The sequence below is a fragment of the Oncorhynchus gorbuscha genome, linkage group LG21, assembly GCF_021184085.1.
Source record: "Oncorhynchus gorbuscha isolate QuinsamMale2020 ecotype Even-year linkage group LG21, OgorEven_v1.0, whole genome shotgun sequence".
NCBI classification, from domain to species: domain Eukaryota; kingdom Metazoa; phylum Chordata; class Actinopteri; order Salmoniformes; family Salmonidae; genus Oncorhynchus; species Oncorhynchus gorbuscha.
Window position 1 is genome coordinate 29,173,880 of NC_060193.1, and position 26,535 is coordinate 29,200,414.

Below are 26,535 nucleotides of genomic sequence, written 5' to 3' on the forward strand. Positions count from 1 at the left end.
CATTAGAGCAGACGAGCAGAGGACGCACACTGTACATCTATGAATAGCGCATTATGACACGTGCAACAGTATTCCCATTATATTCAAAACAGAAAAGGGTATCATATTTGAAATTATTTTATTACCTGCAAATAAAACCAATGATCAAGCAAAATACTACTGTATGTAGCTGGGAAAACTACAGCAATACCCTTTAAACAGTGCATGGTCTTTCTGGTCACTTTCTAATCATGAGGTTGCCTATTGCAGCTCTGGCTAGTCTCAAAACTTAAAAAAAGGCCACCTACATTTGAAATAAAAAAGGCGGTGTATAAGGCAACCAATAGCTAGCATGTAAGAGACAACAGAGCAGGGTTGGACATTGTTACACAGTAATAGTCCGAATCACTTCCAGGGATTTTCAGTGAAAAACATGAAAATTAAGTCAAGACTTGAAAATATCAAATGGAATTCTGGCTGCTTTAACAGAGCAATTCTCCCATCCCATAAAATGTCCAGGGGCAGGGTGTTTTCATCATCTAAACGCCCATTACTTTGGCTTTAAAATAACTTCCACACAAGTCAATCAGAACTCAACAGTTGATGTGTGCCACTGCTCAGTTGATCCTCACAAAGTGACAGCATTTTATTTTATATAAAAAAAAAAAAAAAAGGTATGATACACAATCATTATTGAATCACAAGATTAAAAGGAGCAACTTGGTCAACATATGTTCAAACCTGATTAAAGTGACTACCTCCACGCTTAAACCACACACGTCATGTGCTTACCGACCCTCGTATGGCCTTATTGGTAGGGTCCGGACGATGCCAGCATCACAATATTTTTTCCATGGCAAAAATGAAAGCGCAAACCGTACAAAACCTGCTGCATGTACAATATTGTACACTATAGCTCGGAAAATAAACAAATGTGACTCTGGATGCCTACAACTTAATGGATTTATGTTTCCGACATTGGTTTCCTTGCCACAATACTAACGAGTATCATGATACTGGTATCATCCCGGCCCTACTTATTGGGACTTATGATATGATTGCTAAAATAACCTTTGGATGAAAAAAGAAAGTAAATCGCATAATGCTCAGCAGATGCAAGCAAGTTGATGCGGCAGTCATTTTTGTGCTGCCTCGCCTCTCACAGTCACAGCACAACGCAAATGTCCTACAGACAGCCTCTCCTCATTTCTCTCCCAATGAAGAGAAAGTCTAGCCTGGTCCCAGATCTGTGTGTGTGCTGTATAGTCAACTCCTATGATAAATGACCATTAAATGTTGGCTTTACAACACAACCAGACTTGGGAACCATGCTAGAGGAATGTTCTACAGACAAGAGTCCTCCTTCTACAGAGATTTACGCTGGCGTTTCATAAAGGACATGGTGTAGTCACCCGACGGCGTGCTCTTCTGCCTCTTCATCTGCACCTGTGACTGGGCGGTGAGCTGGAGCTTGATGGCGCTGGCGTTGACCTTGGGTGCAGACAGCAGCTCCTTCATGCCCTTCATCTTCTTGCTCCGGAAGGCCACCAGGGGACTCCCACTGGGGGAGGGCAGCTGCTGGAGAGGAGATGGCACCGGGCTGGACGACTTGGCCTTGCCTTCGGGGTCTCCACCGCGGAGCCCTGAAGAGCGACGCCGCGTCCCGCCCTCGCCACCTACTTTCTTAGCCTGGTTGGGTTGGTTTGGTGGTGGGACAGGGGTGGTGGGGGTGGACTGTGTTGGAGGGGAAGCTTGGTCTTCCAGTCTGGACTCACGCCTCGGGCCACGTCTCCGGCCTTCGCGAGGGTCCTCACTGGATTGGTCATCGTCGTCCTGGGGCTCAGGCTCTTTGGTGATGATGGACACCCTCTGACGGATCTGTGGATGATGTCCATACATTATATATACACACAAAAGTATGTGGACACCCCTTCAAATGAGTGGATTTCGCTATTTCAGCCACACCAGTTGCTGACAAGTATATAAAATAGGGCACACAGCCATGCAATCTCCATAGACAAACATTGGCAGTAGAATGGCCTTACTGAAGAGCTCAGAGACTATCTGCGTGGCACTGTCATAGGATGCCACCTTTCCAACAAGTCAGTTCGTCATATTTCTGCCCTGCTAGAGCTGCCCCGGTCAACTGTAAGTGCTGTTATTGTGAAGTGGAAATGTCTAGGAGCAACAACGGCTCAGCTGCGAAGTGGTAGGCCACACAAGCGCATAGAACGGGACCAAGTGCTGAAGCACGTAGAGCGTACAAATAGTCTGTACTTGGTTGCAACACTCACTATAGAGTTCCAAACTGCATCTGGAAGCAACGTCAGCACAATAACTGTTCGTCGGGAGATTCATGAAATGGGTTTCCATGGCTGAGCAGCCGTACACAAGCCTAAGATCACCATGCGTAATGCCAAGCGTTAGCTGGAGTGGTGTAAAGCTCGCCGCCATTGGTCTCTCGGGGGGTTGGAAACGCGTTTTCTGGAGTGATGCTTCACCACCTGGCTGTCCGACGGACAAATCTGGGTTTGGCCGATGCCAGGAGTACGCAGCAAAGAGGGGGGGGGGGGGGGGTCAAAGCCATGATTTTGGAATGAGATGTTTGACGAGTTGGTGTCCACATACTTTTGGTCACGTCATGTAATTTATATTGAACCCAATGGGAGGCAACATAATTAAAAGGCGCGAAAAAAAAAGGGATAATAATAACATTGTTTCAAAGAGATGTACCACTACCATGTACAGCCAACGTTTGTGGAAAGACCAAGTTAGATTGATTGTATTATGAGTGGAACACTAGATCTCTTTAAAGTAAATGGGGAAGGGTTTCGGATTTAAAATCCAGGTTTGTGTTATTTTACCTGTGGGTCAAAGCGACTGAGGGACTGGACAAGGTAGGTGGCCCAGCCAACATGAAGGACAGGAGTGGGGCTTCCCTCCTCCCACTTACAGATGCCGTCATAGAAACGCAACAGGTGGGCAAAGCATTCTGGGTCCTGGAGGGCAGAGGCCTGTATGGGCTGGTCCTGGGGGGGGGTGTTATGGAGAAGAAAAAGGAAACCCCCAGAGAATAGCTTGAGAGGCAGTAGCTGTAATATGAAATATGATTGCCTCATTCTTGGACTTGAGATTAAAATGAGAAGGGGAAACATTCTATTCCATTCTCATGTAAATTTCCAATGGTGCCTTGGTGGCGAGAGTCATTACCTTCTCTCCTCCCTCGCTCCCTTCTCCGCTCTCGGCGGCTGCAGCCGTCTCCTTCAGCAGGGTGGGGATGACGTCGTTGGCAATGTCGAAAAACTCCTTGTAGATCTCTTCGTCCTCGCGGAAGTAGTTGTAGCTGAGAGACAGGTGAGAAATCACACCTTGTTCTAAACACACGTTGAAAACTGGCAATTCATGATCATCACCAATACAATTGTTCTGTTATTTGTTTTCCACATAAGCAGGACAAGGGGTATTAAAGGGTGTGTGCACTTATAAACACTGTTCTAGTCCGTCTTTTTGGTAAAAAAAAAAAAAACAGTATAGCAAATACTCAAAAACGTAACGTTTTGTGTATGTTTGTAGATCACACTCAATGTTCCTTTTTGTCGTGACAGCGAACAGATGGAGCCGAGATTAAAGAACAATAGGTGAAACAGGAAAGGAAAGGCAGAGGGGGAAAGGGAAGGCGAAGAGGAGGGACGGAATGCACTGACTGCTACACTGCTCTGGGCGTGCCAGTCTCACACATGCTAGAGAAGACAGAGACGGGAGGGAATCAGCCCCTCGGATGTTCCCTGTGACCCGGCCGGTCCGACCTCTAAGAACTAGTGCCAAGGCTGGATGGTTGGGAGGAAGTTTCCTGTGATTGGATCTTTTTTAGTTAGACAAAATTCTACCCCTGGAAGACGTGCATGCATTAGGATCACTGAAATCATAAGAAAAAAAGAAGCGTTTCAAGCTATATAAAAGGTATACAACGCCATAGAAAATTGAAAAACTGCCATGCAAAACCTCAAGCTAGAATAAAATCACAATTTCAGACAACTTGTTACAGATTTGAGACGACAAACTAACACCATAAAGTACTGAGGAAGTGTTCAAAAACATTACCGCTAGGGATCTGCTGCCCTCTGCTGTCAGAAAGGTGAAACAGCAACTGATGTAAATCATCAATGCGTACGTACCTCAGCCAGAGATGGTCAACAGGCTTTGTCTCAGCATCCATGCAGATTTCAATGTAACTTATCATACCATATAAGGCATTATCATAACCACCTAACAAGGATTTTGAAATGAATGATGCTAAAGGTTATTTCTGTGGGTCAAACAAACTTATTGCAATAAGAAAGACAGTTGACACAGGGCAGTAGTGTGTAAGATGCATAGAGAAGGTAGCCAGGCTAGCTGCTCCAGTAACGTACTCCTGCATGACCTGCGCAGCCTCGGCCCAGGCCCCCAAGGCCTCCCGGACCTCCCTGTGTCTGTAGTGGTAGCCGGCCAGGTACATGAAGGGGTAGATGTGCTCGTTGTTGTAGTACTTCTTAGCAGAGTTCACAGCCTAGAAACAAAATAAACACACTTTAAGCAAACAAATTCACAATGATGACATAATTTAAGGAGTAAAAGCCACCCCCCCCCAAAAAGCAATTATTTAAGATCATGACATTTTGACAAAGTGTTTTTTTTACAAGAATATGTACAGCTTTCCACACACTCACTTTAAAGTGGATGGCGTGGGGGCTCTCTTTGCCAGGGATGGGCTCCTGGTCCTCCAAGTCTGCCAGGGTGCCCATGGCCATGGGGTATCTGTGGAACAGCAAGTGAAAAGACGGTTGATTTGACAGGATAAGAACCTTATCACCACAGAAAATAATAATTCATTTGGATAGAACCATGAGACATTTTCACCGCAACAATTTTAAAAAACTGATCGTTTTTCCAGATACTTTTTGGTACATTTCAAAAAGTATCACCTTTCCAGGTCTCCTCGCTCATACAGCAACCATAGAAGCCTCTGTGCACGAAAAAGATCAGAGAGAGAGAGAGATCAGAAAGAGGACATCACACAGAAGCACTGATCACAGTAAATATAAACTACAGTTCGGCATGCTTGATGTCTTGGACTTTGATGACGCCGACAGGTGCAACTCTCCCCTTACAATATCAGGAAGTCCTATTCCTTATATCACACGTGCTTGTGCAGGGATTCCCTAACATTTTTGCGTCAGGGACCCCTTGGGCTCCAGAGTGGCCTAAAGCACTGCATCTTAGTGCTAGAGGCGTCACTACAGACACCCTGGTTCGAATCCAGGCTGTATCACAACCGGCCGTGATTGGGAGTCCCATAGGGCGGCGCACAATTGGCCCAGCATCGTCCGGGTTTGGCCGGTCTAGGCCTTCATTGTAAATAAGAATTTGTTCTTCGCTGACTTGCCTAGTTAAATAAAGGTTACATTTATTTTCTAAATAAAATAATATCAGATCAATATCACTTTAAAACTTAAGAGTGCGATAAAAATAGCATACAAGCAGTTTTACAAGACGTCTGCAGTACATGACCGGAGTAATTAAGTCTCAGGCCCTGGGAAAAAAAACATATTAAAGGCCCTCCTCTTGCATTCAGAGAGAACAGCAATTCTATACATTTTGCCTTGGGCAGAGAAAACATTCTTGCCGTTTTCAGCCAATTTATTGCAATTCTACAAATTTTGACATGGGGCAGTATGCCATTTGCAGTTTTACAGCTTCATTTAAAGCATTAATGTTCAAAACAAATATTAATTTACTAGATATATATATTTTGAGATCTGGCCATGGACCCCCTGACCCCACTTTGGGAACCCCTGTGCTAGTGTACATCGATTGTTAATATTGGTGGTGGCCTGACCTGCTGAAGTTGTAGCATCTCGGAGCTGTCAGTGTGCAGGTCCAGAGAGGGGTTGATGGCACACACCATGAAGGCCACTTCCATGTTCCTGCTACACTTCATATAGGAGCCCTTTAAGTACAGCCAGCTCTGGGGAAGGGGGGAGAGATGGGGGTTAGGGTTGAGAGGTGTTGTGTTTTACTCTGATTACAAATGCAAGGTGAGAGGAGTGTGTGTATAATGTTTCCGCGGGGGACGGAAGTATCGTTATCTTACTTACCCTCTCACCGACACCGGCAGCAACTGTCTGCCCCCTCCGGTCCTCGTTGCCCTTTCCGTGCCAGGTGACCTCTGCAGTCTCCTCTCCGTTCTTGCCAAAGATGACCCAGGCGTGGTCCTCGGACAGGGCCAGGTGCACGTCCCGCAGCCCCAGCACCTGGCATGCTGCCACCACCGCAAACGCCACCCCCGAGCTGTCCAGCTTTGTGCCTGTTCAAAATGACAAAAATATGATAGAATATTTGTAGCTTTACCCCTCTTTCAGACAACTGACTGGTGTGAGGATGGACACACTGCAATGACACAAAATCAGGTTTATCCAAGAAATATAGCTACTGGGCCACAAATGCAATATAGCTAATCATCCAACATAGGAGACTGTATCAATATTATAGATCATATTCAATTAATGTAGTGTTACCCCCATATAACCCGTCCCTGCATCTAATGACCCCTACCAGTGATGAGACTGAAGAGGGACTGGATGTGGGCGCGGTCCTTAAAGTAGGAGCGGCTCAGGCTGTTCCAGATAACGTCAGATACTTTCTTCACCAGTTCCCTGCTGGACCCGCCAGCAGGCCTGCGGTACTGGGACAGATCCACAGCGCCCCGGATCTGGGCTGCGAAGCGCTCGTGCAGGGCCGATAGCATCCCTAACTCCACTGTAGGAAAGCAGGAGCTTGGGCAGTCTAGCTCCAGCGGCTCAAAGCGCACCCCCGGGACGTTCATTGGTATGACCCGGTTGACAGCCAGGAAGTGTTCTGCAAAGCCCAGGACCAATGAGAGAAGGGCTAGGTCTGGTTCAGATTTACGGAGCTCCGCTTCGAACAGGGCAACCACGCCACCAATCCCCTTCAGGGGAAAGTGCTTCTTCTGGGCTGAGTGTAGCCCCATGTTGACCCCTCTCCTCTGCCACAGCTCAGTCACTCACTTGGCCAGTGTGTCTTCTCTACTCTCAGCTGTAGTGATGTCACAGGGGCTGGATGAGAGTAATGTGGAAATCAGTACCAGCACACACCTTAAAATCACTTGAGCTGTATTTTTCCTTAAAATTCAATGTGTTTTTTTTTCACTATGGGGAAAATAGAATAGACTAGGTTGCCTTAGTGGGCGTGACATTTATCCACTTACCCATTCATTATGCAAAATGTGTTTAAAAATGGTAAACTAATACGAGGAACAAATATTGATATCTAATACAAAACTGGGTTAAGTTAAGAACAAGGTTTTCAATTAATAACAAATCCAGATTATTCCAGCTAACTAACTTCTCAAAGCGCTAGTAGTGCATTCATATTTCTATGACCTGGAGCATGCGCACAAGTTAGATACATGCACAAGAGGCATACATGCACAAGAGGCATACTTGCCGAGCATGTTTAGCGACATGGTTCTGCGCAAGCTTCAGGTGACACCAGCGGTTTGAAAATTTTGTAAATATACTCCCCTGTTGATATATTGTCTCACATTACTATCACCGAAAGGACCAACCGCACAGACAACCGGTGAAGTACATTCAAATAGAATTGTATTCAACATTCTGGCTTGTAGAGGTCGCGAGAGTAAACCTTCCTGATTCAAACGCTCATTCTTGTGCCTTAAGAGGCTGCGCAGGTATCATTTGGTTATCACTACGACAACCGCTTCCAGGAACAACAATAATATTTACATCTTAGTTATTCAGAAAATTAATTAAATGTTACATTGGTCACTTTAATTGTTTAAATACTGTTTTCCCCATTTCATGCGTATATATTGTTTTCTAGTCCACCCTATTCAACTATAGCTCTGCATATTATTCTGACCACGTCCTTCAGATAACGACGATACTAACGTTATACATTCTTTGCATTTCCATTGGAAATCTACAATTCCAGTGTTTTACTTGCTATATTGTATTTACTTTGCCACCATGGCCTTTTGCCTTTACCTCCCTTATCTCACCTCATTTGCTCACATCGTATATAGATTTGTTTCTACTGTATTATTGACTGTATGTTTGTTTTACTCCACTGCTTTGCTTTATCTTGGCCAGGTCGTAATTGTAAATGAGAACTTGTTCTCAACTTGCCTACCTGGTTAAATAAAGGTGAAATAAATAAATATGCTATCTACAGCCAATCACACAGACAAATTGTTAGCAATTACTGCACTGTTGGATCAAGGAACACACGCAATAACATTTGCTAGACATGTGTATGAGACCAATAAAATGTCATTTGATTTCTGCCTTGGCGTAGACTTTTATGCAATTCAACGTCGGGTTTCCAGGCAACTAACTACAGTAGCTAGGTAGGTTAGATAGTTTACTGAAACTGAACGGTTACAACAACCCACACAGGGCCGGAAAATTAAAAACATGTAACGTTAGCTAGCTTATTATTAAGATTAATTTCTAGTCAACACCAAACATGCAGGTGGAGGCAATACATTGAAGCTAAAACGGGCAGCTACAAATATGCAAATATACTATGCAATATGGCTATGCTAGCAGTAATCATGCCAACATGAAAAACTTGTGTATTTTAATCTACTTAAACATGACAAAATACTTATAGCCCGCTCATTAAAATGTACAAATAAACCTTATACGCACCAGTTTGTTGAAAGCTGCACCCACATGTTTGTGCTTTGCCGCGCAGTGCTGTGACTGTGTTGGTCTGTTCGAATCGGTCAGAACTCGAAGATTTGGCGCGCTTGCTTAATCTTACATTTTGAGTCGCGCTCAATGCAATATTAGTTCAGAGTATCCGTAGATCTACGAAGCTGTACGCTCAGTTTGAACAACCCCCCCTTGTTTCTGTGTTAGTGCTATCAAATATTGTGGATAAACTGATAATATATACGTCTCTTTCCGCCCTAACAATGGAGTCGTTGTCCACGGCACCGCGGGCTGTCTAGTTCCCACGTATCCTTTTTTTGGATTGGTGGACACATCTCATTATTGTAATCCTTTTTGAATATTCGAAAAGGGTTGACGATGTCAACCGCCTGTATTCTATTCAATGGAGAGAGAAGTCTTTTTAAAAATAAATAAATATATATATATATATTTAAACTTTTGTGAGTAATGTTTACTGTAAATGTGTATTGTTTGTCACTTTTGTTTATCTATTTCACTTGCTTTGGCAATGTAAACATCTGTTTCTCATGCCAATAAAGCCCCATACATTGAAATTGAGTGAGTTGCTTTGCTTCTAGCCTCATGTCATGAATACCCATAGCAATCTCAGATAAAGTGTTTTTTTTTCTCAAAGTTAGCGTAATGTCACATGTCCTACCTATCAGTACACTACAAACAAATCATGTATAATTACATTTCTATTCAATCAAATAAATCTCACCTAGGAATTAAGCCATTCATGTTTGTTGTTGTTGACCAAAGTCGACTCTTCTTCTTGGCCTCCATACAAAAACTCATTGCTTGGTGTGCGAAACAACGAAAATACGCCACCTGTTGGATGGAGACAGATGCTCTGCCGAGTTGGGTCTCTTCCTCTCTGGTGCTGTCCAGAATATGTCCCATAGAGGCATCTAGTTGCCAAAAAATGCCGTTTTACCATGGGAGCACCATTTATGTTTTATTAACCTTTATTTAACTAGGAAAGCCAGTTAAGAACAAATTCTTATTTACAATGACGGCCAAGGAGGGGTTACGACAGATTTTTACCTTGTCAGTTTGGGAATTCAATCTCGCAATTTTTCGTTACTGGCCCAAAGCTCTAACCACGAGGCTACCTGCAACCATTGAGGGGCTTCCACCATTTTAAAGTAGTCAACTGGGTGGGAATTCCTATGGGTTGTAACCTCTATAGAGCACCACGGTGGAGATGTCAAATCCTAGCGGCCAAAACAGGGAAATGTTTTAAATCATTTTTCAACAATTCATTTTTCCCAAAGGGCATTTTAGAAACTGGATTTTAGGCTGTATTTCGTGCAGGCTTACTCTGGGGTGACGTTTTGATAACCATGTAAATCTCTCTCGGACAAGGTGATTTATCAATATAAATCGGCTCTATTTACCCTTGATGTGAAAATACTAATTAGCATCAAAGTAGACATGCAAAACCACAAATCCCTGCACTTCATCTCTAACAAGTCTTCGCTGACAGGTATTGTGTCAATTTAAAACTTGCACAAGACAGTTCACAGAATTGAAAGCAATGTATACAATTGATTACTACATTTAGCTAACAGATCATTCATCCAGGGATTCTTACCTTTGCCTCGATTCGGCAGTCTTGTAGTTCTTTATGATAGGCTAATTAGCGTTTCATTTTAGGGGGTAAATACAGGCTAATATATTGATAAACCACCTTGCCTTAAAGAGATTTACACGTTATCAAAACGTCACGCCAGGGTAAGCCTACATGAAACACAGCCCTTATTTTAAGTGTTTCTAAAGTTCCCTATTGGAAAAATGAATGGTGGAAAAACAATTGAAACCATTTACCTGTTTGACCGCTCGGCATTATGACTGTTATACTATTATACTGTGGTACTCTATGAAGCTGTCATAACGGCACAGATATAAAGACGAGTCCAATATCTAACTCTATGCCACGTCCCTAACCCGTACCATTTCAACTTCAATGCCGGGGGGGGACCTCCCAAGGATCCCAGCTAGCAAATACATTGAATTGTATCGAACTTCCTTATCGACTGAACAGATGCATTTATGGAGATGTAGTTCAACATTGCACCATTGTTGCCAAAACATCATAATAAGGTTCACCGGCAGAGGGCAACGTTATAACGAGATACTGATACATTGTTACAAAATGGGAAAGTCTAGCGATAAACATTACATAATGAAAAAGAGGCGTGTGCAGCCCCCGTGTGAAATGGAATGGTCTCGCAAAGCTATGTTTTGTTGGACATAATAGGCCTAACATGTTTCAATGAATTGTTTTTATATTATTGTTTGTAGAAAGATTGATCATAACACATGCATACACTGGGCTTCTTTTTTTATTATAGCCTAAGTATTTTATAGGCCTATTTACATTCTCAAAGCAGAAAAAAATAGGGCAATGTTTGCAATAATAAAATGTGGTAGGTATTTTGCCATAAATAAGCTATGCATAAACATTGCATTCGATAAGTATTCAGACCCATTTGACTTTTTTCACATTTTGTTATGTTACAGCCTTATTCTAAAATTGATTAAATTGTCCCCCCCCCTAAATCTACAGACAATACCATATAATGACAAAGCAAAAACAGGTTTAGAAATGTTTGCAAATGTATTTAAAAAAAATCTTAAATATCACATTTATATAAGTACTCAGACCCCTTGACTTTTTTCCACATTTTGTTACGTTACAGCCTTATTCTAAAATGTATTACATTGTTGTTTTCCCTCATCAATACCCGATAATGACAAATAAAAAACAGAAATATCACATTTAAACAAGTATTCAGACCCTTTGCTCAGTACTTTGTTGAAGCACCTTTTGCAGCGATTACAGCCTCAAGTCTTTTTGGGTATAACGCTACAAGCTTGGCACACCTGTATTTGGGGAGTTGTCAGGTTGGATGGGGAGCGTTGCTGCACAGCTATTTTCTGGTCTCTCCAGAGATGTTCGATCAGATTAAAGGCCGGGATCTGGCTGGGCCACTCAAGGACAGAGAGACTTGTTCCCGAAGCTACTCCTGCATTGTCTTGACTGTGTGCTTAAGGTTGTTGTCCTGTTGGTAGGTGAACCTTCACCCCAGCCTGATGTCCTGAGCGCTCTGGAGCAGGTTTTCATCAAGGATCTCTCTGTACTTTGCTCTGTTTATCTTTCCCTCAATCCTAACTAGCCTCCCAGTCCTTGCCACTGAAGAACAACCCCACAGAATGATGCTGCCACCATGCTTCACCGTAGATGTGACGCTTGGCATTCAGGCCAAAGAGTTCAGTCTTGGTTTCATCAGACCAGAGAATCTTGTTTCTCATGGTCTGAGAGTCCTTTATGTGCCTTTTGGCAAACTGCAAGTGCGCTGTCATGTGCCTTTTATTGAGGACTGGCTTCCTTCTGGCCACTCTACCATAAATGCCTGATTGGGGGAGTTCTGCAGCGATGGTTGTCTTTCTGGAAGGTTCTACCACCTCCACAGAGGAACTCTGGAGCTCTGTCCAGAGTTTCTCTGTGGACAGAACCCGAGTGAACATTGGGTTCTTGGTCTCTGTGGACAGAACCCAAGTGACCATCGGGTTCTTGGTCTCTGTGGACAGAACCCGAGTGACCATTGGATTCTTGGTCACTGTGGACAGTACCCGAGTGAACATCGGGTTCTTGGTCACCTCCCTGACCAAGGCCCTTCTCCCTCGATTGCTCAGTTTGGCCGGTCGGCCAGCTCTAGGAAGAGTCTTAGTGATTCCAAACTTCTTCCATTTATGAATGATGGAGGCCACTGTGTTCTTAGGGACCTTCAATGCTGCAGAAATGTTTTGGTACCCTTCCCCGAGATCTGTGCCTCGACACAATCCTGTCTCGTAGCTCTACGGACAATTCCTTCTACCTCATGGCCTGGTCTTTGCTTGAACACTGCTTGCACTGTCAACTGTGGGACCTTATATAGACAAGTGTGTGATTTTCCAAATCATGTCCAGTCAATTGAATTTACCACAGGTAGACTACAATCAAGTTGTAGAAACATCTCAAGGGTGATCAATGGAAACAGGATGCACTTTGAGCTCAATTTCGAGTCACATAGCAAAGGGTCTGAATACTTATGGAAATAAGGTATTTGTTTTTAGTTGTTTATGCATTTGCAAAAATGTTAAATCTGTTTTCGGTTTGTCATTATGGGCTATTGTGTGTAGAGTAAGGGACAAAAGTAATTTCATCCATTTTAGAATAAGACTAACGTAACAAAATGTGGAAAGTCAAGGAGTCTGAATACTTTCTGAATGCACAGTAGGCTATGCCGCATTCACGTGCTAGTGGGAACTAGGAAATTCTGAAATTTCCCGACTTACTAACTGGTTGAATAACTGAACCAGAATCTGGGTGAATAGGAGATTTCCCCTTTAAAGCCAGGAAGCACACATTCAACTTGTTACTCACCAGCTTTTAAAGCATAATAATGTCAAAATACATTCAGTACTTACCAAAGAATGGAGTTTCACTGAGAAAGTTGTCAGTATAGCCCTCACGGCCGGTATGTACTTCCAAAAAAGGTCTAAGTAAAAAGGTACATGCAAGTATTGTTTTTGACCAAGTGCACATTCACCAAATCCACTTCTTCTGTACCAATAAAAATCAGTCATTACTGCCAATCATAGGTCGGCTGATCGAAAGGTAATTGATTTTATCTAGAGAGGAAGAGGCAAAGCGAGAGGTTGCACTCTAGCCATAATCTATCCAAAATAAGCCCAAATGCGTTTCGCCTGCCTTTGGGACAACGACTCCCATTGTTAGGACGGAGACATGAGCATCTTGTTATTATATACAGATCTGTTTTATCACCTACAACAGTGTACTACAGAGGAGGTTGGTGGCACCTTAATCGGGGAGGGCAGGCTCGCGGTAAGAGTTGGAGTGAAATGGTATCAAATACATAAAACACATGGTTCCAACTTTGTATTTAGACCCTTTTTGGAATTACCTACAGGCAGTAATGATGATAGTTGCTCAATGAAACTCAATTTTTTGATAAGTAGGCCACCTAACATATTTTGACATTACTAAGCTTGAAAAGCTGGTGAATAGCAAATTGAACAGCTACTTCTCGGGCTTAAAGAAGAATCGCCATATTCAACGTCTCATGTAAGGCCAGATTCTGGTTCAGTTTATAACTACAACTAGTTAAGTCGAACATTTCCGAGTTTCCTAGTTCCGAGTAGCACTTGAAGGCGGCATATAACGTGCTGTTGCCTTGAAACGCAATGAGATAATGTTGGGTATTGCCCTTTAAAAGAGCCAATGGCAAATATCAATCTCGGGTATATTCATTCGCCAAACAGTTTGTAACTAAAACTAGAGTTTCTATTGGACAGTTTTAGGTCGGTCCCTCCCCGTATCGTTCCGTTTTGCAACAGTATTGGCGGAATGAATATACTCCTTGTTTTGCTCTCTCGATCAGTCCTCAACCATACAGTGCCCTCCATCCACACAGTGCTTGGTACATGCGCGTGAAGGTGCACAGGCTCAGTGACACTGCGTCCAGGTCTTGGGGAATACGAGGCAAGTTGGAAGAAGACATTTTAAGGACAGCAATAATACACAACAAATTCTCGCCGCCACCGTGCAGAATTTTTTGCTAATTATAGTAATATGGCAGATCCAATGACCCAGTCCGCCCAGATATCATCGTCGCAGGGGCTGGCCGATGGACAAAACTCTGTTGCGGCCAAAGACTCAAAAATGTCCGGTAAGAGAAAGCTGTACCTAATTCAACGGAAACGTTGAAATGGTCAACATAGACATTGTGTTTTAAACTTTCAATAACACAGGTGCTTTGAGATAAAGTAGCCCGTTGCTTTAATGGCAGACCGTCAAAAACCACGGTATTTTTAGGTCGGTAAAAGGAACGTAAATGAAAATAGTTGCACTTATTTTGTTCTTTTGTTATGCAGACTTATATTGGCCTCTTCCCTGTAGAGACTTTAAATGGTAAAGTTGTTGAAGAGGGACAAGTGCAGCCTTGTAAGCCGATATGAGGCAATTTTCTTCATTGTGGGCGTTAAAAGGGTGTTAGCCTAAATGCTCTATTAGAAATTCTGCAAGACCAGTAAGCACCCACCGCCCGTTATGGAATCGAACCATATTACACTGGCGAGAAATTGTTCAAAAACACAGATAGTTGGCTTGAGAAACACGCATCACGATTGGATGGAAACACTAAACCAGTCTCCCGCTGGTTGCAAGGCTTCGGGGGGCTGTCTTTTGTGAGCTTTGTCAACGTTCCCTCCAACCTCTAAATTTGACCTAACTTTTTATTTAGTATCAGACAAGGGAACAGAACATGGTGACACATTTTACTCTATAGTTGGCCGCGGTGAAATGGCTTCATGTTGCGGCGACGGTAATCTATACTGCAGATGCATTGTTACTGGGAAACGGCAAATGAAGGGAGGACCTCCAAATCGTATCGGCATAGGTAAACAAACCCATGCGAGGAGATTAGTGTTTCACAGTCCAATCCCTCTCATTCGTTACAATGATGCATTTATTCTATGGTCTGTTTAAAAAAAAAAATGTTTTATCTTAAAATGTGTAGGCTTTATGGCGTGTTCTAAACAACGATAACCCGGGAAATCTCTGACTTCCTACTAAAGCGCGTTCACTTATCGGAGATTTCCGAGTATTTAGTTGTTTTGAACTCCGCATGCCAATAAAGCAAACATTAGCTAGTTATCTAACCAATAACTGTAACGATGTATTTGAGACAAGTTCAAATGTATTTATGTTTTAAATAAACATTCAGAGACTAAATATAGTTTGCATGTCAATGGTCTAAGCCAACAGTCTTTTTTGACCCATAGTTGCGCACTCGCCGTATTTTTTTCCGGCACTGAGCAAATTTCACGTCTGATGAATTTGAACGTTGAATGTTTACTGTGAACACTGAGGGTGTACCCGCGTTAAGTTACAGTTTTAAGTGGCCAAGAAGGCTACTGTGGCTATTTGATCGTAATGGGGGCCTACCAGATTGGTCTACAATGGAGAAAATGCATCCCATAACATTTTAACATGGAAATAGCTGTTCTATCATTCAGCCAATGTGTGGTATTCAATGTAGGCCTAAATTTAATGAGATTTAAAAAAAACACGTGCAGGTCTTGACAGTAACCTGTTTATCCCCTTGTCCTTTAGACAAGGAGGTGACTGAACATATTGTTGTGTTTGCTGCAAGAAACCATTTTACAAAATAAAATGCAGTATTCCCATACCATTATTACAGAAAATCAGACAAATTATACTACCGTACCTTATTCAAGCCAGTCTCAAAATAAAACACTGTCCCTTTAAGACAAAACCAATCTCTTTACCTGACACGCTTTTCAAAGATGTCTAGAAATGTACATGTTTTTTGCTTTTGTAGGGAGCAATCACTCCCCTATTGCTGACTACAAAAGATCTATAACTGGGCTAAGAACTCATTAACTGGCAAAGGATATGAATAAAATGTGCACACGTGGCTACATGCATCTCTCGCTTTGATCTCAAAATAAGCGCATCTACTCACGACCGCTCATGCTGTAAACACAGTCCAGTTCAAAGTAAATGGTACAGATCCATACATGGCAATGGTCTTTTTGCATATAGGCTTCCTGCAGCTGTGATTGGTTATGCCACACCGGTCTGTACAGAGTACGGGCTGACTTGTGTGTCATTGTAATATGCCAATGCGTTCTGCCTACATCAAAATCTCTTGCATAGTTTGTTTTGTTTGGGTATGTTGCATTGAAAGTGACTTGCATTGATTCGATCGCAATTGCCACAGTGAAGGGAAACGTTGATAGTGTTAACAGGGAAAATTCTAGAACATTGGTCACCAACCTTTTCTGAGTCGATCACTTTCTGAGTCAAATTGCAAGCAGAGATCTACTGCTCAGATTTTTTTTTTAACATGACTTAAAAAATGTAAGCCTATGCAACATTAACCGATTTAAAAACAGTACTGTAGCAATGCATTTTGTGCAGTAAGCTATAGGCCAAATACATTAGCACCGCATATTGGCTTCGCTTGAATTGCCCTGTCATTGCATTGTTGTTTGGGCCATTTAAAAAATATATATTTCAAATTTTGAGGTAGGCTATATGATCACACTGATAATACATCGGTTGTTGTATTACTTTTGAGGGAGGCACAGCTGACATTCAAATAATTCGCTTTTTTATTTCACTGGGCTGATGGTGCCTGCATCTGATGGTCAGTTTCAGAGGAAGGAGGGAGCAGCAGACTGAGGGTCCGCCTCTCACTGTCCCTCCGCTCTCCCTTTCCTCCACAGAAACTGACCAAAAAGGGACACCTTCCAACTGATGGCGAATCTCGATTTGCACCTCATTGTTTCTGCCTCATGCACAAATTCACGTTGTTACTCCTATGAGCAGAGAACTTGAAATATTCCTCAATATTAAAAAGACCGAAGCCGCTAATAATAACAACAACGCAAGCCTATCAATAGACGTTCCTACTCATTCATTACTGCTGCAGTGCTTATTGTAGCCCTGCGTGGAAATGTGAAGAAGGTGTATTTTATGGCTTATAAAAGTGTTGATTACAAAGTGCCGAGTAAGAACTTAAACATGAACTCACTCATAAAAACAGGAGCTCTTTTCTCTATTAATTTGCAGTTTCTCTCTAGTCTTGGTTTTGAAATCTCACAATATCAACTTTGCTCTAGCTTTCTTTTGTACCTTCTACGTTACTGCAGACATGGTACTCTGAGCCACCCGATTGGCCAGCGGTAGGGCACTTGATTTGCTCCACCTGGCCCAGTGGGAAGGCAGAGTTTGTTCCTTCAGACACATGAAATGGTTAAAAATGGCAACAGTGTGCCTACCCAGCACGCAGGGCAGCTGAATCCGGTGCACCTACTGCTAACAGCCCAGACTAATGATGGGGGGGAAAGGCTTTATCTTGAGTTTTTTACAGAAATCTTTGGTAATCGACTAGGAATGCCTTGGAAATTGACCAGTCGATCACGACCGACCGCTTGGTGGCCACTGCTCCGAACTTAACCCAACTTTCTAATCTCGTGCTGCTCTCCAGCGGGCTGATATTTCTCTTGCGCGGCAGTCCTGGGGGACCTACGCGGCCATCTTGGGCTACTGTGCACCCTAGAGTGAACGTTGCCATCTAGGCCCATATGATGGCAACACATGGACACTCTTGCCTCTGCAACTGTCTTCAAACTGACAGCTTATTTGGTCATTAGGGAGGGGCATTTCAAATTGATTTAATTTATCTATTCAGCTAACCATTGCTTAAAAGCATCCATTAATAACAAACCTCATTTTAAATCTAGTTTACTGTATATAATTTAAAATGAATGCTGAAAAGAGTATACAGCTCCCATTGCAAATTGGGAATGCTTTCTGTGATTTGTATTAGACTGAATACCAGTTGCATTGTCTCAGTGGTTATGTTACAACAAAGGTATTTCTAACCAATACATGTTTCCACTGGGAGAATAATAATGAATTTGATTCTGTTTTGAAAGTGTAACTACGGTTTTGAACAATTCTCCCAAGAAATTGGCATTGGCCTTTTGCATTTGTCTGAAGTAAATCCTTCAAAGCAAATGCTCACGTGTTCTTTCATTTCACCCCAAGTCATGCGGAACAGTCCCTTGCTGACTTATCGGTGCCATTTTTCTCCTCGCCTCGGCTGTATGATCAGGCAATGATGACACCAAAGATGTCACTGGACCCTTGCCGCCACTGTCATACAGTATCAGATGTCACATGGCTGTGTTAACAAAGCACCCAGTCGAGAGGAATCCACATGGAACTATATAAATCTACTGAATCCAGCAGAGTTTTCAGCTGAATGGAATAGGGCCCAGACCAGGCTAGTGCTGTGTTATTCATTGGGTCTTTTACTTTGGTATCATCCCATCTGTTGGTGCCCAGTGTTGCACCAGACTGCTCGACCACTGGTTAGTCTCTCTTAGGCCTAGTACTTCCTTCTCAACACATTTGAGTGGCATTTGTTGCACTGCCCACTAAGGAAGTGACCTGAGAGATCGTAAGGCTCAAGATATCTTGCGTCTAACGTTGCATTGAGTCTGATTGTCTAGGGTTGTTGAGTTCATGAAAAGCATCCCCTATTCTTCAACATGTCTCTTTGACAAGGTGATTGTGCAAGCTCTGTCAATGGAACCGTTTATCTACGACGGCAGGCAGAAGGCCATAGGTCTACTCTTTTAGACTGTGTACAGACGAATTCACGTTCCAATGAATTCTGAGTGAGAAATGATATTCATGGTTTCAAACCTGCAATTGTTTGAGTCGGTGCTGTATTTCAGTTCTTCCTGCACTGCCAGTAAAACCAAAGCAACTTTTGGAGAAACATTATTCAATCTCATCGACAATGTCATTTTACCGGCCTTTATCAATGCTAAACCCAGTGCTCCACTGGCTCTCAGGTTTCATAGGCTATGCACATTTGACTGCGTTTCTGCACCTGTTTTCAATTAGAATGACGCTCAAGGTCAGAGACAAGGACGAGGTTTATGCTTAGTTTGACAGACACGTTCACTTCCAAATGACACTAAATATACAGTAGTGACTTGGGAGTCCTTTGGACTTGTGATCTAATCAGGTGAAATCCTGTATTTCCCTGAGTAGTGATTCAACATGCTGCTGGTTTTACCCGGAGAGCGATTAAAGTACAGCTGCATGCTGAGGAATGATCTGGAATCTAGTCCTATGCAGATATGGCCGTAGTTTATGTGAGAGAGTCCGGAGAGAACATGAGGTACTTTCGGCTCCCTTTCTCTCTGTGCCATTCTTGTTCTATCTCTGCTACTCATTTTCTCCCTCTCTCTGGGAGACTGCTGCTCTGCTCGGCGCAGGCCATATAATCTCTAAGGTCAGTGAATCGGGCTGAGGCAGCAAACTGACCCCGGTGGGGGATTTGAGTGTCATGTCTTGGCTCTCCTCGGGAAGGGACAGAAATGCCTAGCGTGACTGGGATGCCATGTTAGGGCCTCCTCCAGTTCCGTATCATCGGCCCTCTGGGGCATAGTCCTACATCCAGATCTAGTAGTTGAGTAAAGGGCTGTGTAGTGCCAAAGCAGGTTCTCTTCATACTCAGGTCAGCTGCCCATGATAGATTTGTCCCACAGCTGGAGGTGTTGGAAACATGAGCTATATGAAGCCATGTTTAAACCTTGTCTAGAGCCATGGTCCCAGTCTGTAATAAAAGGCACTTTTTTGTTTGTTGCCTTGTTTCTCTTGCATAGATCATTTTAGATAAGTGACATTTTGAGGATGGCTTTTCTGTGGACGCTTCGGTCTGAAGTGGTTCTTGCAATGGTTTCAGGCCATTTGGAAATGTCAGCGAAAGAAGAAGAATGTTGACTCATCTCTGAACGTGGGTAAGAATGAAGGTGTGTCATAGGGAGGATCAACGTGTCTGGGCGAGTCTTTTTAACAGAGGACTGCTATACAGCAAGAGCTCGCCAACCTGCTCAGCCAGTCTGATGAGATTTCCGGTTGGGCGACCATATTGCTTCTTGATCATCCAGCTCATGAACTTTACATACCATCCCACTCGCGGCGGAGAAAATTCTCCGGAAAGTCCTCCCCTCGGTGTTCCCGAACCGTGGCATGTGTGAGACAGAAAGAGCAAAGCCGTGCACTTCTTGTTAGTTTGATATAAATGGAAGCTGTTTGATGGTAATGGTACTCTACAAAGGCTGTTCTTGTTCTTCAAGATCACATGAGATTCAGAAGTGAGGCAGAAAATTTGATCACTCTCTGCATAATTGCCATCAAGTGAGTGCAGTGTTGCTGCTTGGTTGGCATCGGGTGTCATAAACCATGGGAGAAATATGTGCACGTTGCAAATAAATTGCGTGGAAAATGCCATATAATTGCCTGTTATAAAATGCATTGTCTGAAGCATCGTTGTTATTTGTGTGTAGTAAAATAGAGTTTGTGTTTGTCATAGTTTGTTGTTGGGCATATCTATGTTATTGTCTTCTCTTTGCCTGCCTAGGAAAAGTTAAGTGCATGGTTCTAAATTGATTATAGGTGTTTATTGGTAGTAGATTTGTGGACGCTAACAGTTGCATGGGGTGAGAAAGAGTATATTAGTCGTTTTTTTCACTGTAGCGTCTGACAAGTTTATAGAGCATATTGTACAGTTCTATGGTTGCATAGTGGAAGCCCCACCAGGCATCCAGTTAATCAATGTGTTTTTGTTAATGTTTAACATTGGGCAGGGTGGGTACGGGTTGTTATGGAGATGGGAGTTATTTTCTGCCACTGTAGGATGTTCATTATTCTGTCCTTTTTATTTTTTCAGATTCCTTTCTTTCTTCTTCGCCTGTATCTCTCATTCAGTCTCCGCAAGGCAAGTGTATGGTTCTCTTACAGTGCTCGCCTGCTGTCCTCTGTCATCCCTCTCCCTTTATCTCTCTTTCTCTGTCCTTTTCTCTTGCTCGGCTGCCACTGTAATGCCTTCCATCCCTCTCTCGAGTGCCCCTCTCCTCCTCTAGGCCAGACCAGACCAAGAACTTCATACTAGAGGCCTGCAAAGAAACCTGCTCCCTATCACCCCCCCCCCACTCCGCAATCTTCAACCCACCCCCACCCCGCTCCTTCCCTCTAGAAGCCCTGTAACGTCATCCCATCTGTTTCCTATGCTGCTGACCCTCTGCTGCCTGCACTAATTGCAATTTAGCAGGGCAGCGTGGCCCATCCCTCTTTCAACAGTGTCTGACAGTTGGAATTTTTAAACCCCCCCCCCCCAACTGGAGGCAAGAAATACTCTATTAATAGCAACGAAATGGCTAACCCCATAGCCTCTGACTGACACCAATGGTGCATGTCGAGGGAGAATCACTGTTTTTAAGGGGAGTTTGAGATCAGGCTCAAAAACGGTTTTTATCTCTGTTGCCAGAGGAAAAATCTCTTCGGGCATACATGTAATGTACCCAACCTTGGTACTATATTGTCTACAGTATATAGGCTCGACACAGCCGGATACGTGATGGTGATTAATCCACAGGTCTAATTGCTATGTACAGTAAATGAGTAAGCCATCTATTGATGGTGTCGTGCTACAGTACGTTGATTACCAGTGGAATGTATTGACATTCCCAATTGGAATAGAGCCGTTCTCAATGGAATAGATTGATGCCTATTTATTCCAAACACTTGAAAAGGGTGACCTAGAGTAGCGTTATATACTCAAACAAGCAATCCAGTGTAGAAGAGCAGAGCATGTTTCAAATTAGTTTAGTCATTCCCCCAAGCTCTCGTACTCTCCTCCAAAAGCAACCTGCTCTATGTTTTTACCCCATCAGAAAACTGACAAGACCTAGAAATCAAAGATGTGGGGGAAAAAACACGTATCCACTCCCCACAGTCTCACAGCAAGCTGATCCATTTCCAGTCTTTACTTTCTGCTCTGTCACATTATTTAGGTCAACGGCACTGTAGGTCCAAGATAATCCCAAGATTGCCACTTATTTTAAGAAAGCAGAGAGAAGTTCAAGATCACTTTGTGTGCGGGAGGAGCTAAAACTCTAAAAATGGATCAGGTTTGTTGTCCCAGGGGACCCTAGCTGTCCTTGGATAGATTGGCCCCTTCCCTCCAGGCCTTAGGCCCTATCTCTAGAATCCCCCCTCCCCATCAATCCCGCCCCAGTACCATCACCGGCACGGAAGGATGAGAAGCACTGTGAAGGGATCCACTCCACTCACTGCTCTATGCCTTCTCCAGGCCGGGGTCTGAACCCTGGACCCTGGCTGCCCGCTGTCCCACCACCTCTGCTTATGGCTTCTTAGGCTTTTTTGCATGTGACCTCTGCTGGAGCCAAAAAGTAGGTTTTATTTTATGGTTTCATTGTTTAGATTGAGTCCTTTTGATTTTCTCTCTTGATTTGGCTTTTTGGGGGTTTCTTTTCTACAACACAATTTTGTAGTATTTATAATAATACAGTGTTTTTCTAGGCCTAGGAAGTAACCTGAAGAATGGATAGTATAGAGATTATTAAACCCCCGACTAGACGGGCAGTAACTGAAAATCTATCCTATGTCGTGCTAGGATATTCACACAGTCAAACAGTGAGCTAATCACACAGTGAGGGAGATGGGCCTTGGGACCTATTCCCTCCATCACTAATTGGATATGACAGGGCTGTACCCAATGGAATTTGATCTCTTATCATTCTGTGATTCCTCTGCAGCAAAAATATTTGGCTGGATTCAGACTTGTTTTTGCGAAAGCTTAACAATAACAGATTGTTAGGCCTACCACCACGGGATTTGATGCACAAGTGGAATGTGATTTAGAGGCGCAATATCCTCTTGCCTTGAAGTGCATATATAACATGCAGTTCTGATCCTTATAAAGATATCTAGCTTTTGCTTGACTAGAGGCAAACGTGCATCCTAGCTAAGATGGAATCCTTAATGGAATTACTCGAAGACTGTCTTATCAAGTAAGCAATTTGACTCCTTCCCATAGTGTCAAAATGATTGAGGTGATTGAGACTTTCTCATCGAGAAGAAGCACATCCCTTTTAAGTTGCCTTTCTATGCATATTGTGAGATGTTGGTTGGCCTGTGCCAATGATTGTCTATTATATTGACAAATAGTCAAGTCACCACTCTAACGATGGAAATGCATGTCCTCGAAAATGGAAGGCAGGCGGGAGGAGACGAAATCAAGTTGGACCATTCTAGCCAATGAGAGGGCAGATAAGTGTGTGAACAACAGGCCATAAGAGATATATAGGACTCATCTTTGACAGCATCTCCATTTTAAAGTAGTCCATCGTGATTAATGGAGCAGTTGCTTGGGACATCTTGTGACTATGTATGGTCCTTGTCCCGGTCTAAACCTAATCTCCATTTTAAAGAAGTTAATATTTTGTCATTGGCCTATTGCTAACCAACTAATAGGAATCCCCATCCAGTTGACTACTTTAAAATGGTGGAAGCCCTCAATGGCAATTTCCATGCTAAAATGGGTTATAGATAGTGAGGACTCAATCGTGGATATTTCTGACAACAGGCACAATGGCAATGTTGTTATTTTCAAAGTTGGTGAAATGCCATTCACTTATCAGTGCATTCGTAACAACCTAATATTATGAAACATCTATTCGATCAAATAAGCGTTGCATAGCAAATTAGAAATAAAACGGTTTGTTGACTAAATTCGACACTGTCATTGACCTCGTTACAAAAATTCCTCACTTCGTGGCCTTAATTTCATGGACAGATTTTTGGGCAGAGTAAAACCTCTCGCTTTGCCTCTTCTGCTCTGCCTCTGCTCAACAGTCCATTAAAAATGGGGTTTAGTAATGAAAGTGTCCCTTTTTTGAAGCCCACACACTTTAACACTCTCACTCAACTCTAATGCCTATGCGGAGTAGATTGCGTAAGAGGAGTGGGGCGTGGAAGTGCAGTGATGCTCTCCTTTGAGGATGAATGAGTATTACCAAACAGTTCAAGTGGGTGACAATAGATAAAACTCCCCTTTGACAGTGTTTCTTATGAAGTGTTTTGGGTCGTGTTATTAGTGATTACAAAATACTACAGATAACTCGTTGATGTAAGTTATTGAGTAGGCTAGTTTATGAAATGTACGGTAACATTTAATATGAAATGAAAACACCATTGATTTGTTCTTTCACACATTTTGGACTAATTCGTATTAATGTCCAGTCTGGTTTTTATAGCTGCCAATTCTCCATGTTCGCTTGTCGCTCTGTGTTGAAATTGACAGGGGGGACCATGGGACTGAAAAGGGATCATGTGATTTTTGCAGACTATATATGTATGCCCCCTTGCCTCACGATACCTGTGGCACTCTGTCATTGGAGGGGGGGATCCTTGTTCCAGTCCGATACTAATGTCACCTCTGCTCTGGCACGAGGAGTTGGCGGCGGGTTAGCTCGCTTAGTGACGTGATTGACAGACAGCAGCACAGGGGGGCATTCATTATTTAGGAAGCCTCCCCACACTACGGGCATTGTCCAGCTTTTTCTCTGTGTTGTGTTAGCTAGGTGTTTAGAAAATCTGGCTGCGTTTAACAGGCAGACGAATTCTGGTCTTAGTTCTACTGATTGGTCTTTTGACCAATCACATCAGATCTTTCCCATCAGATCTTTTCAGAGCTGATCTGATTGGTCAAAAGACCAATTAGTGAGCAAAAAAAGACCCGAATTAGCCTGCCTGTGTAAACGTAGCCTTTGCGGTTCAGTTACATCTTCCTGTTGATTTAACAGATAGCAGGGTAGACAGAGGCCAGTAGAGTGCAAGTTGCAGCCATGAAAATTGGCCCAAAGGCCCTCCTCTGCGAATGGGAAAGTCCTGTAAATCAATTACGTTTTTCATTCATTCCGCTTTCTATTCGTTATATTATTTCTTGCTCTAATGCTTGTCTACATTCCAGGGATGAGTCATTCACGTACATTAAAGATATTGGATCTGCGTTAAACTGCTTGATTAATATCCTGCCTAATTTACAAGATTGAGGTACGAGATGCATTGACATGATGATTATTATAATGAGCTCTGCATTACATTACTTACATGCATACATGCATACATCTGCAGTATTAAAGACATCTGGAAGTGTATTCCCCTTGGTATGTAGGCCTAATGAGGTTGTGTTCAAATGGGAGACACAGCTCATTGGTAAAGGATGTACAGTGGGTCCATAATTATTGGCACCCTTGATAAAGATGAGCAACAAATAAATAATACAAATACTGAGCTATAGTGTATGATAATCATTTTTTACTAATACTATTGCTCAAAAATACAGTACTGGTCAAAAGTTTGGACACTCATTCAAGGGTTTTCTTTATTTTTACTGTTTTCTACATTGTACAACAATTGTGAAGGCATCACAACTATGAAATAACACATATGGAATCATTTAGTAACCAAAAAAGTCTTCAAAGTAGCCAGCCGTTGCCTTGATGACAGCTTCGCACACTCTTGGCATTCTCTCAACCAGCTTCACCTGGAATGCTTTTCTAACCGTCCTTGAAGGAGTTCCCACATATGCTGAGCACTCGTTGGCTGCTTTTCCTTCGCTCTGTTAAGTGCTGGTTAAGTGTGCCTTGAATTTAAATCAAATTGTATTTGTAACCGAATACTTACCGTGAAATGTTTACTTACAAACCCTTACCCAACAGTGCAGTAGAGTTAAGAAAATATTGACTAAATAAAAAGTAACACAGTAGAATTACATAACAATAACGAGGCTATTTACAGGGGGCACCGGTCCCTGAGTAAATGTGCGGGGGTACAGGTTAGTCAATATATCTTGTACGTGTAGGTAGAGGTAAAGGGACTATGCATAGATGATAAACAGCGAGTAGCCACCGTGTAAAAACAAATGGGGGGGGGGGTCAGGGCAATATAAATAGTCCGGGTGGCTACTTTATTAATTGTTCAGCTGTCTTTATAGCTTGGGGGTAGATGCTGTTAAGGAGCCTTTTGGTCCTAGACTTAGCGTTCCAATACTGCTTGCCGTGTGGTAGCAGAGAGAACAGTCAATGACTTGGGTGACTGGAGTCTTTGACAATTGTTTGGGGCCTTCCTCTGACACCACCTGGTATATAGGTCTTGGATGGCAGGAAGCTTTCCCCCAGTGATGTATTGGGCTGTATGCACTACCCTCTGGAGCGCCTTACGGTCGGATCCTAAGCAATTGCCATACCAGGCGGTGATGCAACCGGTCAGGATGCTCTCGATGGTGCGGCTGTAGAACCTTTTGAGGATCTG

General features: G+C 42.9%; 2 protein-coding genes across 8 annotated transcripts in view; one reads left to right on the plus strand and one right to left on the minus strand.

Moving 5' to 3' along the window:
• Positions 1–101: 101 nt before the first annotated feature.
• On the minus strand, positions 102–10,708 carry LOC124008205 (menin-like). Of its 2 annotated transcripts, XM_046319315.1 has the most exons (11): positions 9,786–10,708; positions 9,460–9,649; positions 6,574–7,094; positions 6,117–6,325; positions 5,858–5,986; positions 4,944–4,984; positions 4,689–4,776; positions 4,392–4,528; positions 3,190–3,322; positions 2,844–3,008; positions 102–1,857 (listed from the first exon to the last, which is right to left on the minus strand). In XM_046319315.1, the coding sequence occupies exons 3-11, from the start codon at positions 7,007–7,009 to the stop codon at positions 1,345–1,347; spliced, it is 1,851 nt and encodes a 616-aa protein (XP_046175271.1). In that variant the 5' UTR covers positions 7,010–7,094; positions 9,460–9,649; positions 9,786–10,708; the 3' UTR covers positions 102–1,344. The 2 variants fall into 2 exon arrangements, with proteins under 2 accessions (XP_046175271.1, XP_046175270.1); XM_046319314.1 differs by lacking the exons at positions 9,460–9,649; positions 9,786–10,708 and adding an exon at positions 8,712–9,026.
• Positions 10,709–14,158: 3,450 nt separating this feature from the next.
• The window catches only part of LOC124008911 (reticulon-3-like), a 34,683-nt gene continuing 22,306 nt past the window's right edge, over positions 14,159–26,535 (plus strand). The window contains exons 1-2 of one of the 6 annotated variants that reach the window (XM_046320508.1): positions 14,159–14,476; positions 21,089–21,136. In XM_046320508.1, coding sequence (XP_046176464.1) covers positions 14,380–14,476; positions 21,089–21,136 — 145 coding nt within the window. In that variant the 5' untranslated portion in view covers positions 14,159–14,379. Of the gene's footprint in view, positions 14,477–14,844; positions 15,206–21,088; positions 21,137–26,535 lie in introns of those variants that run through there. The other 5 variants (XM_046320510.1, XM_046320509.1, XM_046320512.1 and 2 more) reach the window with 5 other exon arrangements.